The sequence below is a fragment of the Aspergillus oryzae genome, chromosome 2, assembly GCF_000184455.2.
Source record: "Aspergillus oryzae RIB40 DNA, chromosome 2".
Lineage (NCBI taxonomy): Eukaryota > Fungi > Ascomycota > Eurotiomycetes > Eurotiales > Aspergillaceae > Aspergillus > Aspergillus oryzae.
Genome location: NC_036436.1, coordinates 6,159,298 through 6,174,646, shown reverse-complemented (window position 1 = coordinate 6,174,646; position 15,349 = coordinate 6,159,298). Strand labels below are relative to the sequence as shown.

The following is a 15,349-nucleotide window of genomic DNA, read 5'->3' as shown; positions in this document are numbered from 1 at the left end:
TATCACTTGCTGGCCTGCAGCGTTCCGAAAGCGTACTGCACCATCGCCACCCAACTGGCCGACCATGACATGAAGAACCTGACCCAGAAGGTCACGATCGAAGCGCGCGTTCCTCTCGCTCGCATTGGGAACCCAGAAGATACGGGGCGGGCTTCTTGGTCTGCGAGGAAAGGAGTCGATATGTGAATGCCACAGGAGCTGCCCCACTGTTGCCCCTCTTCCAGGTGGATTATGTTTCTTCTAACCAGATTACTTATAGCTTATATTTTCTCTGTTTTTATTTTGTCTACCAGCTATAGTTATGAGGAGTATCTTACTTTTATATCTATAGCAGTATATAATTATTTTGAACTTTATAGAGGAGACACAATAATATAATGTACTATATCAAAAAGTATCTACAGTACAAACCCTTCCAGACACATAACCATCTATCTGAGATAATTATTGGCTTGGGCCTATCATTAGACCAATTCATAGAGAATTAGTATCACCCTTATATTTCTGAGACTAGGGTCTACTTCTGTAATATACACTAGACTATTATTATCAGTAATTGATATATTATTAGTCTACAGAGCCAGTCAAAGGTATATATTATTTAAGTTGATCTGGGGTACCAATCCAGTTCCCTATAAGGAGAATTTTATAGAGACTCCTATAGCTAATCGAGGTATTAACTATGGTAAAGATATCCTGTTTTGCGCTCAAGGATCATGGCTTCGTGGCAATGTCATTCTGGGCCATCCGACAGCTCCCGGCCGACCACGTAAAACAAAAGTCTTTGTCAGTGGTGATGATGCTCGGTATGAGCGCGCTGACTCTTGACAATCGTCATGAGTAAGATGGCTGCAACTTGGTACAATATATAGAAACGCTATGTAGTAGATGCAACGGGAGGTAGGGTTATATATCTGAATACAATTAGAAATTTAAGGTTTCGCTTCAATTAAGCGAACGGGTCAGCGGGTTGGACCCGACCCAGAAACCCCCCCAACCCATAGCTCTTCCAGTCCTCCTTAGCTCAATCGGTACCCATCATCATCTTATATGAGGTACTCGGGGCTGCCAGCTCAAGGACCTGGCAGAAGGTATGCGCAGCAAAGGAATTACATATCCACAACCAAAATCTACCGACGGTCACAAATCACTAGCAGCAGACAGAAAGATCGGGATCCCCGCTCCCATCCGAGTTAGACTTACATAGAAAAACCCTTTGATACGCTGTCAGGGTGGGTGGGTCTCTTCAGGATCGTCTCCATTGCCAAATATGTATTTCTAATGCAGTTCTATTTACATCGCTCGTGGTTTCATCGTGGAACCATTTCTCGTAAGGGAAAAAGGTGGAGTCACCGGGCAGCCACGCCCCGGGATGTAACATCACAGCGGAAGGTCTCCGACATCCAGTGTGACGAGTTTGAGCCTATCGCAATTGCCAAGGAAGGGTCTCCATCGTGCGATCAAAGGGGGCCAGGACAGCAAGGGAAGGTCCCCGCGAGATTTTAGTTGACCCAGGAGTAACTGAGCACGGGAACCTCAAAGGGCTCAGCAGTGCAGGTCGCATTGAAGAATTCGTCATGCACGCAGTTCAAGGTGAAATCGGTACTACCGGAGTAGGTAATCTTGCTACCATTGGCGCACTCCAGCGCATGACCACTCCCAAGCACGTAGTCCATATGACCGGTCGAGGTCGCCTCGTTAGAGCTGCCGTAGAACGAGACAATCCGGCCCAGACCGCGGTCTGCATATCCGCAGTTGGACTCGCCATGTGCAATGTCGTGAATCCGATAGCCGATGTAAGTATCACCGCAGTGCAGGCCATCCTCGAAATCGATCGCCAGTGTCTGGGGAGGGCCGTAGCCCCAGGGTTGGTAGTTGGGCATGCCCGTGTAGCAAACGTTGACCATGGTGCCATTGCACGTGTCCGGGTTGGGCTCGCACCAGTCCCGGCCACAGAGACAGCCTTTCGTGTTCTTGTCGACCTCGCTGTGGATGCAGTCCAAGCTATGAGAGCCATTGAACCAGCGGAAGTTGTCGACCGTCCATGTCGGGATGGGACAACCTTCGGGAGGGGTGATGGAGCGAGGAGTGAGGGATCGCGTCTCGACAGACCGAGCGGTCACCGAGGAGGCGAGCGCCAACACGCTGGTCAAGATGGTTGAGAACATGATTTAGTGGGTGTGGTAGACTGAGATGGGTGAAATGTTGGGCAGGCTGAGGCAACGGTGATAATCGATTAGGAACCCCGAGCGATCAGGGCGCCTTTTATAGACATCCATGGTAGCATTGAGCCTTGGGCGACAAAATCTAGAAGTCGAGAGCGAGTGGCTCGAGCAGGTGGGCTAAATTTTGCGGGATGCAAGTCAGCCAGCTAGACCCTCTCCTGCTGAGACCGAACGAATAGAAGAAAAGGGGCGCGAGACAATTGTCTTTGGGTCGCCCGAACCATTGGCGCGACCGCGGCGAATGCCGGGTCTTGGCAATGGGGATACATCAGGTTCTTCAGCATAGAAGCTTGGTCACAATTATCTCAGCATCACCCACACCTTCTCGTCTTGCATTCAGACCAGACTGAACCCCAATACGAGGTCCAGGCCGTGACATCCGGCAGTCTAGCTGCAGTAGCGCGGTGACTGTTGTTCGATGCAACGACCATATTCCCAAAGAGACCGAGCACTACGGGTTCATTCTAAATTTAGCGTCATGTCTCTGGGCTGCATGCTGCAGCCTGTGAACTCTGCGGTGTAAGCCTCCCTCGGGCAACAAACCGCAACATCGTATGCTCATGCTGTTCACAGCAATTGTCGGTTCGGAGCTCATAGCCTGTTATGCTTGGCTCCAGAGACGATGGCAAGGGCCCAGACTGACTAATCAGCCCTGGCTTGAGTGCTCCTGAGGGTAAAGCCAAGATTTGTTCGAATGAGGGTTTGCGCTGCAGGACACAGTGACGTCATTATTCATCATCCCAGGCACCGCACAGCCCTAAGAGAACGAGACGATGATGTTCCTCCGTCCTCTTTTTCTTCTCCTTCTCTTCTCTCGCCTTCCCCTTTTGGCTTTTCCTGCCTGATGTACGACCGGGGTAATTTAGTACAGTATCACATTCGCCATTGACTTGTGGGCAATCCTGCCCTAGGGACATCCCCGGTAAGTCCGAACCCTCCACAGGCGACACGTCCCATCGATCGCTCATCGTACGAGAAGTGCGGGCATACAGCTAGATCAGAGACTATGCAGGCATCCGAGTGCCAAGACTTACAGAAGGCGCGAGATACTGACACGGAGATCCAATGAAGTAGTGGTCGACCAAAGCATCTATCTAGTCAGGACTCCTTTGTGTCTGAGTATTTGGCGAAGCACCTTTTGTGACTGGGAACGACACGCCAAATGGAGCAACAGAGTTACCATCGGGACCTGCTCCATGATTTACTGAAAGTAATGCGATCAGTGGGCGAGTCGCACGCCCGAGGCCTATTCGATTTGCTACGGGCGGATTCGTCCGTAGAAGAACTTCGGTCTTACATTGACAAGACCTTGAGTGAAGTCCGAGTCTCCGATCACGATGGCGAAACCATCAGAAGTCTTGAACGTCTTTGGGAGAAGGTGGATGTGTCCAGTGGAGCGCCACCGTCTCGGCCCACGGTTATGGATCTTAATTATTTGTGTGATGTTACACCCTTCCGTGTCCCAGCGAAACCGTGGACTACGGTGACGAACGATGACAACCTGGTGTCCCATTTAGTGTCTTTGTATTTCACTTGGGACTATCCCTTCTATGCTTTTGTTGACCAAAAAGCGTTCATTCGCCATATGACACTCGGGAACGTGGATTCCGACCTTTGTAGCCCGTTTCTCGTCAATGCTGTTCTCGCAAACGCATGCGTAGGGACTCTTCTGCTCCCCCTATTACATGCCGGGTGAGACTAACGTCACGGCATGGGACAGTATTATTCGCAGTACTCCGAAGCGTATGTGGTACCAGGAGACGTCGCCAGCAAAGGACGCAATTTCCTGGCCGAGGCGGAACGATATCTCCCAAGCCATCAACTAGAGAAGGGGGGAGGGGTCCGGCTGGCCTCATTGCAAGGGGCATTAGTCTTATACGAAAGGTAGGTGGCCATTCCCCTTGCGAGAAGCATCCGGAGGGTAAACGTGACCGTCCATTGTATGGGCACCAGATACGCCATGTCGGGAGAGGACGATCTCGGCTATACGATGCTCAACATTGCAATCGAGATGGCGGAGGCACTCGGCATCATCAACCGGGAGCCGCTCGATCTCAGCAAATTACAGCTGTCCGACGAAATGATCACATCCGTAAAGCGAACGGCGTGGGGAGTATTCCAGGTCGACACGTAGGTCCCTCCCCGTTCATGTTTGTCGGTGTTTCCCAGCCTTTTTAATCCGTGACACTGATGTCGCCGCGACCACAGGGTGGTTCATACCAACTTTTTGAAGCCGAGCCGGGTCACGAGCGTCAGTCTCGACCGGATCGATCCGAACGAGTCTGGTGCCGGGGATCTCTGGGTTCCGTATCCGACAAAAGGCCGCGACAGTCATGGCTGAGTCAATATTTCGAAGAAGCCTGCAAGCTTTCGTTTCTTGCCCGTGATATCTCGCATCACCTCTACCATGAGACTACTACCGGGACGGATCAATATCGCGAAAAACAAGTGTTCTACAACAAGCTTCGCCAGTGGGAGCGTGCCCTACCGGACTACTTCCGGGCGTTTAGGAGACCACCGCCACATGTCCTCTTGCTAAGGTTCGTCGCCCGTCTGTCACCACGGAACCGACCGTTTACTGACAAGGTGGACTCATGGATCTAGGATGCGGTATCATGTACTCATTATTGGCCTTGCGCGGGATGGTTTCGGAGTGCAATCGTTCTTTCTGGGGTCTGAGGAGCAACGACGGAAGATGGACGAATCTGCCAACGCGATGAGCCTCGCATCCGCTCGAGAGATTTCGGCTCTAGCACGGATTCATCGTCAGGAATACGGGATGGAGCGCGCTCATCAGTTTGCTACCTATGCGATGATGCTTGCGCTCTTCACCATGCTCGACGACCCTTCCTTTGACGTCCTCGACCACGACTTCTTATCGCTCACGAGTGCATTCTCCATCACAGCCAGTCGGTCCCAAGTGGGTCGCCATCTATTCCACATATTCCGCGAGTCCGTCCGATCTCGAAACCAAGAGGAGCGGGTCCTGCAGTCGGACGCGGTCTCCGACGAGGTTAAGGAGCTCTTTGGACGCCACCCTTCGTCCCAGTTACCGGATCGATGGGGCAACTATGCCGACGGGCTCGAACGGTATCGGGGAAGCTTCTCGAGTGGGTCATGGAACTACACGGCCTCAGGCGTGCGTGACATGCTTGAAAAGTACGAACGTCTGAGTCTGGGGAACCACAACAATACCCACCCGCGTCGGGCGTCCTCCCCGAACGACGGGTGGGAGACCTGATCGATTCGTCTCATGCTCCGTAGTCCCCCCCTCCGCCTTTTGTCCGTTGTTTATTCGTAGTCACATCAATGGGCCCTCCACGGCCTTCCTTCTCCAGGCCACCTGTATTTCGCGCGTATAGACATGTATCCCGCCTGCATCGTTTGTCTCCTGTTTGTTGACTGCCGTTGTATATTAGCCCTTCTTGCATTGTAAGAACCTCTATGAGACAACGTGGTGTCGCGGTAACTATCTGACCTGGGTATAGGCATGCGTAGTAGTTGTCAATTTCACTGCATTCTTGCAATCATGCCGCACTCCATGTGACCTGCACGGGAATGATGGGCCACGTGACTACCGGATAGGAAAGAGCAACCGTGATTGATGGGCAATTGTACCATGAACAGCAGAGGGATACACATTAGTTAAGAACATTGTGTACTGTCATTCTGGGGCTTGGTTGAATCCACGTATAATCAACGATTCCGAAGCATGCCGGGTGTCAAGTATTTCTTCGTAGATCCACGGATGCCAGGAGGTGTCGAGAGATATATATCTACGGAGGGATATAAAGTACAACCTTGTGTATATCTACTTGTATGAGTACTAGTACATAAATATTTACTTCAGGAGTAAGAGTAAACCAATAACAAAGCACTCCAGATACTCCATGGATCCTCCGCTAAGCAACGATGGTCCCGTGGTTGTTGGATGCGTGATAAATGATTATCTCGGAGATCCCGCCCGGGAAGATCATCAGCCACGGGGCACGGGAAATCTTCCGAATGCCGAAGAAAAATGAATGACGTCAACATCAAAGTTTGTCCCCGCAAACAGTCGAAGATCCAAAACTTCAAAACCACAAACTGTTCAACATGAGGACATGCGTGCCTGATCTCCTCCACCCAATGTGCAAGGTTTGTGCACGAGCTTCTTTGCGATCCGTGAAAAACCATGGCCCCTGAAACAAAAAGGAGAAAAAAGAAATAAAAATCAATAAAAGGGTCGGTAGTTGGGAGGCGAAAAGAGAGACCATCATCACTTTCGGTGGGTCTGGAACGGATAAGTCGGCAGGCACCACTGAAAAAAGGGTAATAGAAAAGTAAAAAAAAAAAGAAGAAAAAGCTTCGTTACGGTTCCCCCATTTCGAATCATTTCTAAGCCACAGGCAGGAACTTTTCGTCATAATCTGCAGAACGAAAAAAATTTTTCTTGTCGTGCTATTTATTTATCTTCTGGCCGCTTCGGACGAACTTGGTGTACGTCCAGCGCGAAACAAAACTCCTCCCACTCCCCGGCGGTCAAGATGGTCTATGATCCGAATCGGGACGAGGCCATGGCCCAGAGCAAAGAACGATTGGAGTCTTCCGACTACGCCGAGAGACCCCCAACTTCCGATACAACCGATTCGACCTCCACCACCAGCTCCGTGGATTATGATCCTCAGTTGCACACCCTCCGTTCGCGCGCCACCGAAGTTGATCTCGAACGCCATACCACCAGGGCCTCGGATGCCCTGAGTCGCATTCACACCCAGCGCCTTCAACATGCCCTCACCGTCGGTGAAAGCGTCAAGTCTCATCCCTCCAAGGCTCCATTGCCCCCATTTGGCGCCGGAAAGCCCTATCCACCCCCTTTACCGGCACGGGAGGACTACGTGGTGGAGTTCGATGGGAAAGACGATCCCTTATACCCCCAGAACTGGCCCTTGAAGAGAAAGTAAGTGATTGATTCCTCCAAGTGAGGTCGCCATAAGGTCGCACTATGGCACTGGCACATTTGCGCTTCCTTTCTTCGGTTGCTAATCTGGTTTTGTAGAGTCTATATTAGTGCCATCCTCGCCTTTACCAGTATTTGCTCCACCTTCGACTCCGCCATCTTCAGCTCCTCCAGCAAAAGTGTCGCGAATGCGTTCGGCGTCGGTCTCGAAGTCTCCACGCTGTCGAGTTCCCTGTACATCATCGGTTATGCGTCCGGACCCTTGATCTGGGCCCCCATGTCGGAACTGCAAGGCCGTCGCTTACCCATCGTCATTGCGATGATGGGATTTGGTATCTTCAATATCGCTGTTGCCGTCGCGAAGGACTTGCAAACCCTCATGATCTCTCGTTTCTTCTGTGGTATCTTCGGCAGTTGTCCCCTGGCCGTCGTCGCCGCCGTCTTCTCCGATATTTACGACAATCGCACCCGTGGTGTCGCCATCGCCGTTTTCTCAAGCACCGTTTTCTTAGGCCCACTTATCGCGCCGTTCATTGGTGGGTTTATCAATATGTCCTATCTGGGCTGGCGGTACACTGCGTATATCCCGGCATTCATGGGGTTCTTTGCGTTCGCCCTGAACGTCTTCTTCCTAAAGGAATCATATCCCCCCGTCATCCTGATTAGCAAGGCCTCGGAACTACGCCGCCGCACCAAGAACTGGGGCATCCATGCCAAGCAGGAGGAGATCGAGGTCGACTTAAAAGACCTGATCATCAACAATTTCTCCCGTCCCTTGCGGTTGCTGATCAACGAACCGCTAATCCTCGCCGTGACGGTCTACCTCAGTTTTATCTATGGCTTGCTCTACTGTTTCCTGACGGCCTACACGCTGGTGTTCCAAGGGGTCCACGGCATGAACGCGGGTGTGGGTGGACTGCCCCTGTTTGGCATGGTCGTGGGCTTGTTTATTGCGGCGGGATACATCATTCTATCCAGCGGATCGTACAACAAAAAGCTCGAAGCCAACGGGGGCATCCCCGTTCCCGAATGGCGTCTTCCGCCGGTGATCCTCGCGGGAGCGCTCTTTGCGGCAGGCTTGTTCTGGTTCGGCTGGACGGGCTTTACTGATAGCATCCACTGGATTGTCCCGACCCTGAGCGGTCTCTTTACCGGCTTTGGGCTTCTGATCATCTTCATCCAGCTGTTCAACTACCTCATTGATACGTATTTGATGTTCGCCGCCTCCGCCATCGCCGCCAACACCTTCGTTCGTTCCTTGGTCGCGTCCAGCTTTCCCCTCTTCTCTCGTCAAATGTTTAACAACATGGGGATCCAATGGGCCTCTACGCTCCTCGGCTGTCTGGCCGCGATCCTGGTACCCATTCCCGTTGCTTTCTTCTTCTTCGGCAAGCGGCTGCGAATGAAGAGCAAGTATGCGCCCATCTACGAGAAAGCCGAGGAGCCGATGAGTGACGAGAATGAAATTGCCGCCGAGACCAATGGGCCCCTGAGGGAATAACATCACAAACCAACATAAAACTCCACGCCTATTAACCCCTTTTTGAACGGGGGGCATAGACGGTGTCTTAATTTCTTCCATTTGATAAAAGCACTATACCCCGAATTTATCTAAAATAATTTTAGTTAGCATCTAATGTAATTATAGCATCTTTTGTCTATAGTATTCAAGATTCAGGCACTCCATAAGCTTCAAGATAGTTGATCCAGTACAAATAACCACCGCAACTATGTAATACTATTAGCGCGTAATGCAATATCTCCGCATCGCATGGCCGTTGGAAATATGGGATCCCTTACCTTGAACTGAAAGAAGTAGTAGCTATCGAGACCGGTACTAGCACGAGGGAGATGCTAGTTAATGGTTTAAAGGGCTCAGTCATATGGATTTTTGTTGATAGCAAAGTTGGTTTGGTATGTAATGACTTCTATTCTGAAATATGTCAATATTACTAGGATACTAGTCTGGTAGGACGAAAAGCATCAATCCACTGGGCTAACATTCCACACTTCTCGCTCAAAGCCTTGTCACCATTCTACCTTGAACGCCGACGATGTCTTGGCGACCGCGACTCGCATAGACAAGAGCAACAGGCGGGCATTTGTAGAATGCTTAGACGAGCTGAAAAGATCAGTGGCATCCTTTCCAATAGCGTCCTGCAACAAATCCGAGCCTCCAGGATGACTGTGGATGAAGCCCGTCACGTCGCATATCTAAGTCTTAAGCAACGAGTGATAACTGCAACAGACTTTCCTATCACAAGGCTATGACAAGTAATTGATGTGATACTCCAATCATTGCGAAAGCCAGTAAAGATAAATTCATGTTTGAGTACTTACAAAGACACAAAACAAAGAATATAAGGACTACGTAAAATCTCTTTGTTCAAAAGGCCTACCGCAACTTGTGCAGATGACTTGAGTACATCTCAACTTCACTAGTAGTCCCCAAGGTTAATGGGACACCAGAGCGCATTGTCTTCGCTCAGCAGTTGTTGGAACACTCGCAGGCATTGGATGTGCAGCGAAAACATCGGAAAGCAAGTCGGCCACAAATATTCCTGCATTGATCCTGGGTCAGGCCCCCGCACCCTTGCACCGCGGATGATCCAGAGGCTATCGTATATATTAGTACGAGCTCAGCACAGTAGTCGTAGTCCTTGAGCACTTACGAGAAGTGATGAAGACATCTTTGGGGAAAGACATGTTTTCCGTGGCCGCGAAGAACGTCGTGGACTCCGTCACAGTGGCAGCGGCGAGAGTGGCACAAGCGGCGAGGATAAGTGAAAGCTTCATTGTAAGAGGTCGGTGATAGAAAGTAATGTTTGAGGTCCTCGTCCTCAAATGAGTAGCTCGGGCGAGCAGTACTGACAGGAAGTAAAGTATTGCTGGTAGGGGAAGGGGGAGCAATCCGTATTTATGTCCCGATGATAATATAGGCCATCCCAGTATCAAGTGACAAATCCTCGAACCCACAGTCCATAGTATCTTTGTGATACATACAGGAGTTCTAAAGTCTTCAACTCCGGGGTTGGAGCGTAGGTTAAACCCAGCTCATCTGCCCAGCCTTCTAGCCAGCTCGGAAATGTTTAAATGAATTTAATGCAAGCCAATATCACAACCATCCCGTTTTGAATTAATCACGGTCACATCCATATCCAGACTGCGGTCTTATTACTCCCGGCATCCGACACGTAGACAATTTCAGACCTGCTGCTCGCATCGAATGTGTCGGAGAAAGGTTGTCTGACCGTGCTTCTGAATCTTGTCTAGACATTCTTGCCCGCACTCTATATCACTGTTAACATATACATGGCGCGTCAGTGGTGCAGTCCATTCCCTGATAGCAGATAGTCCTAGTAGACAATGTCCTGTATACATAATTCCCACATTCTGAGACGGTCTTGTGATATACTTGCAACCGGCATAAAGCTACCCTCAAGTGATTTCGAGACTAGATGACACCGCAGTCTTTGAAGGTTTTCAATCCTTGAAATATTGATATTGCGCATTTTGATCGTATTGGTATCTATATTAAGATGCCCACATGTTGAACTTGCTTATGCGAATTGAAATGCGCCGTCATGGTTCGGGGGATGGCTTGTAGAAGTGCATAAAAAGGTACTATTGTCCTAAATACTATCCCTCCATGGATACTCTTTTGCCTCCTCATACTATCACCGTTACTCACTTGTCGGACGTGACATCTGACATCTACCCGTAACATTAATCCCTGATTGTTGGAAAAGGTTCGACTGGGTTTGACATGAGTACTTTCCCTTGCTCATTATCACCCGCTAGTTGACTGTCAAGCATTTGTTTCTCGAGTACAATGAGGCTGTGTTCCCTCAATCGCACTGTGCATGCCTTACTTTCTAGTGGTAGTCGAGTACTATTTGAGGAGCTTTTGACGTCGTACAGTTGATCTTCCGGCCGAGGTCGAACCCGCAGGTGATGATCGGATGCCTTCTTTGGGCTCTCCCTCAATCAACTCCTGGGTAATAAGCCCTTCGAAGGAGGACCGACTAGCATGGGTATTGAATTTGGGGGACATGTACGTGCCGCACGGTGGATTCTATGTCACAAGCATATGTAAATCAAGGACCCTGGGCTCATTGATGGTGGGTCATGGGCCACCGGACAATTTGCAAGCCCCATCCGGTAGAGGGTCGCTCATCCAGTTCATGTATGGAAGGAATTGCCTGTCATCACGTCGCAATGTTGAACTCGGTATAGTGGGAGAATATGAAGCCGGACAATGGAATATGCACTGCAACGGTGACACCAATTGTCCTAGTCTTATATGTCTAGGGAGGTTTTGGCCATAGTATATGATAGAAACTGTGAGGTCGTACAATATCCCAGTGTAAGGGGGATGGTGTATGTAAAGAATCGACCCGTTTAAATAATCAGGACCATGGGTTGCACAACACCTTCAACCGCCGTGGGGCAAGTCATACCCTCCTTGTTTCCTATCCCATATTAAGTTGGTTGTCGGAGCGTATGGTGTGACGAATACGGCACGGCACACGGTGATGTCTCAAAGAAGTGGAAGGAATAAACGGCACTTGGATTCCAGGGTTACATGACTATTCTTTGACTGACCAGGATGGCATCGACCTACTACACAGTAGGCCAATGCATGCGCTGGCCAGTTTACCACTGGGTAGCTTATAAGAGACAAGCAGCAGCCACAGATTCGTGCGTACATTTTACCGGATATCTGTTTCTTCTCCCACTGATCACCCATTGGGAATATACTTCGATAGGTACACAGCCAATGCCCCGTTTGCTTCCTTCATCGGGCGACAGGAGCAATACGCTGCTGTTAAACCTGAATAGTCTGGAAGAAGGAAAGCCGAGCATCGAGCCTGGCCGTAACCAACGTATTCGCATCATGACCGGATAAAGTGACACATAATGCCATGGCCTTGAGAATCCAGAAGATCTACTCCACCACGGTCAAGATGGGGATAAATATCTCCTCCTCGTCGTTGACTGTCGTCTTACTCAATGCTATGTCCCAAAAACCTCTGATTTTCGGTCAAGAAAAAATCCACGTACAAATACATCTCCACCATTTCGGTCGAATATGTTCCTCCTTAAAGCTCACGTGACCCTCTGGGCCATAATCGGCGTATGCTCTCAGATTACTCTCGTTGCGTCCATGCCGAATCTCGTTTCCCCTGCTGCAGTTTCGGATACCATTAGCCCTACCGACCAGATAAACCCTCTCATAGATGAGTCGGCAAAGGCAAGTCTTCATCTCTACCACTGCTGTACTGGTAATGGGTACTCTATTTGCTGACTAGACGTCCTGCTCCAGGGAACTTGCGTGGGACGCTGTTATAATGGACATTGCATTTGTGTTCCTTTTCACGCGTGCAATTGCCTGGTGAATGGGGGACACTGCGTCTGCCGATTGTAGGCGTTGGAGGAATGTTTTAAACGATCTAGAATGTTAAGGAATTGCGACTATCTTTTCGTGATACTTGGAACTTGTCATTCTTCGCTTTGTCCTCCGTTCAAAATCGAAGCTTGCCCTTTTCAATTGAATAGTGATAGTTGAATAGAAGCCCGAACCCTATACTTCTGGCTTCGTTGGACCGCTGATGTACAATCCCGTGTCCGCCACCAGTGGTTACATGGCATCTCTTTAAGGGTGAATTGTGTTGAAGCTCACTCGCAAATTAAAGGCAATAACATTATAGAGGCCCTATATTGCTGCGCAAGCAATGTGTCAACGGGGCGGCTGAGATTCATCGCCGTATCCTTGGTCCCCCTGAAGCCCTGACGGGAAGGTACTTCAACAAACTCCTGATGAGCTCTGCTTATTCTTCTTGTTATCTCCCCTTGTAATTTCTTTTACAATCCTTTAAAATCTGGAATCTTTTTAATATCTGGTTCAACTCTTGGCTTTCGCATAGAGTTCTACAAGTTACTATGTCTGGGCTAAACGTTGATATGGAACAAGTAAGCTTATTACTGGATCTGGTGGAGTACCGAGGCTAGTATAATTATAAGTCGCCCCCATGGGCGCTTGTCAAACGGACCGGCGTTGTGAGCTAAGCGCAGGATGAAGTGATTCTGCATCGAACTGAAGCGGGGCAAGCGAGATGAAGCGCCGATTGCGTGATTCTACCCCGTTTTCTAATTCTCGTTGGAGCTCTCCATCTTCCACCTTCAATACAACAAACCATCATCAGCCATGGTCACACACACCGAGCCTCAAGAAGATCTTGAAAGGCCATTACTCGCCGATTCTCCAGAGCCAAGCTATGAAGCCATAGTGGCGCCCACGGGCGCGTCGGATGCAGCGCCTCGCGCTACGTTCAGGCGGAATCTCGGGGCCGTGGAAGCATTTGGCATCGTCATCAGTATTGTGATCGGCAGTGGAGTCTTCACATCTCCCGGTGCTATCGATACCAACGTTCCATCACCCGGCGCTGCTCTCATTGTGTGGCTCGTGGGAGGACTGCTGGCTTGGACCGGGGCGACCACGATGGCCGAGCTCGGCACAGCAATTTCCGGTGAAGGTCTATACTTCTAACACCAAGTTAGTCAATAGAATTATGGGAAGCTTACTCAACTTGTAGGGGGTGTCCAGCCGTATCTACAGTATGCTTTTGGCGACATTTTCGGGTTCCTGGCAGCGTGGACCTGGATCATCGCGGTGATGCCGGCCACGCTTGCCATCCTCAGCATTGTTTTTATTGAAAGCATCTACTCCGCTGCTGGGATAACGGATCAGGCAGCTTCCATCCAACACAAGCTTCTCTCAATTCTGGTGTTGATCGCGATCGGTGTGGCCAACTCAATCAGTACCAAAGTGAGCACACGTTTGAGCAGTTTCTTCGTGACGACAAAATTTGTTACGATCACTGGCATCGTGATTGCAGGCCTTCTGGTAGTGATTGTCCACTTGTCAAGTACACACTGGGACGGACCAGCAACCGATTGGTACAGCAAGTCGTGGTTTGGCTACCGCGACACCCTGGCTCCGGATGGTAAAGAGATTCATTGGAGCGACCTGGCTGGATGGGAAATGCTCGGTCACTATTCAGCTGCCCTCTATGGTGCACTGTGGGCGTACTCCGGCTGGGACAAAGCAGGTATCCCCAATCTACTAAGAGAATGGAAATATTTGGACTAACAACCTGGCAAAGGCTATCTACGTTACAGCAGAGCTATCTGCACCGGCCACCCAGCTTCCACTCGCCATTAACATGGCAGTTCCCATCGTCATTCTTTGCTTTATCGCAGCTAATACGGCATACTACATTCTTCTTCCGTGGAGCGTAGTGTCAACAACAGATAGCGTTGCAGTGGTATGTCCCCGTATTATGCTTCGTATGTTCGAGTCTAACTATAGGTGAGACTGCGATCACTCATCTCTTAGGTCCAGTAGCGGGCGTTATCGCAGCGGTCTTGATCTGTCTTGTAGTAGCCGGCTCCTTGCTGGGAAATTCGTTCGTCGCTGGCCGCATGATCGTCGCAGCGTCTAATTCAAACTGGCTGCCCAGGTTTCTAGGGATTATCGGACGATTGAGGTCTCCATCTGCTGAGAATGGCCCTTCACTTCCGTCCGATGCCGAGACTTCGAGCGGGAAGTCGGACGCACCGATCAATGCGATCGTCTTGTCTACCGCACTTCCTATCTTCTACATTCTGTTCGGGGACTTTCGGGCGCTTCTGACCTTTAATGGGCTGGGGGAGTACACGTTCTTCTTATTGACTGTCCTCGGGGCGATCATCTTGCGATTCCGAGAACCAGGTCTGCGCCGCCCCTACAAGCCCTCTAGTATAATTCCCATCACCTTTGCCATAGTTAGTGGGTTTGTGGTGGTCCGAGGAGCCATTTTCGCCCCTGTGCAGGCTTTAGTTCTGCTATCGCTGTGGATCATTGGAGTGGGTTATTATGAGGTCCGAAAAAGATGGGCAGTGGACCGAAATGCATAAAGCGCGACAGCTTGAGAGGTATATTAAGCTAGAAGTTGATGTTATTGGGGTTTATTTCCATTCATAGCATGTATATGCTAGGTCACAACCCAACCATGTTTTTTTCCATGTAAGTCTACAAAATTCTAAGGTTAAAGACTTTGAATGATAGGTCATCTTCAAGACTCCAGTTGCCTAGTAGTACAGAAACAAGCCAACCAACTATATGATTTCTAGTCATGCTGAA

General features: G+C 49.9%; 5 protein-coding genes across 5 annotated transcripts; 4 read left to right on the top strand and 1 right to left on the bottom strand.

Annotated features, from left to right (window-relative positions):
* Positions 1–1,502: 1,502 nt before the first annotated feature.
* Positions 1,503–2,168, bottom strand: AO090003001523 (uncharacterized protein; the record flags this gene model as incomplete). The annotated part of the gene is made up of 1 exon (XM_001820511.3): positions 1,503–2,168. One exon carries the CDS (start codon positions 2,166–2,168, stop codon positions 1,503–1,505), a length of 666 nt encoding a protein of 221 aa, XP_001820563.1.
* A 2,017-nt stretch (positions 2,169–4,185) lies between these two features.
* On the top strand, positions 4,186–4,566 carry AO090003001522 (uncharacterized protein; the record flags this gene model as incomplete). Its single annotated transcript, XM_023235358.1, has 2 exons — positions 4,186–4,355; positions 4,434–4,566. 2 exons carry the CDS (start codon positions 4,186–4,188, stop codon positions 4,564–4,566), a joined length of 303 nt encoding a protein of 100 aa, XP_023090383.1.
* Positions 4,567–4,830: 264 nt separating this feature from the next.
* AO090003001521 (uncharacterized protein) lies at positions 4,831–5,466 on the top strand (the record flags this gene model as incomplete). Its single annotated transcript, XM_003189635.2, has 1 exon — positions 4,831–5,466. The coding sequence occupies one exon, from the start codon at positions 4,831–4,833 to the stop codon at positions 5,464–5,466; it is 636 nt and encodes a 211-aa protein (XP_003189683.2).
* A 1,285-nt stretch (positions 5,467–6,751) lies between these two features.
* On the top strand, positions 6,752–8,665 carry AO090003001520 (MFS transporter; the record flags this gene model as incomplete). The annotated part of the gene is made up of 2 exons (XM_001820508.1): positions 6,752–7,164; positions 7,264–8,665. The coding sequence occupies 2 exons, from the start codon at positions 6,752–6,754 to the stop codon at positions 8,663–8,665; spliced, it is 1,815 nt and encodes a 604-aa protein (XP_001820560.1).
* Positions 8,666–13,372: 4,707 nt separating this feature from the next.
* AO090003001519 (uncharacterized protein) lies at positions 13,373–15,123 on the top strand (the record flags this gene model as incomplete). Its single annotated transcript, XM_023235357.1, has 4 exons — positions 13,373–13,700; positions 13,761–14,276; positions 14,347–14,492; positions 14,542–15,123. The coding sequence occupies 4 exons, from the start codon at positions 13,373–13,375 to the stop codon at positions 15,121–15,123; spliced, it is 1,572 nt and encodes a 523-aa protein (XP_023090382.1).
* Between the last annotated feature and the right edge of the window lie 226 nt (positions 15,124–15,349).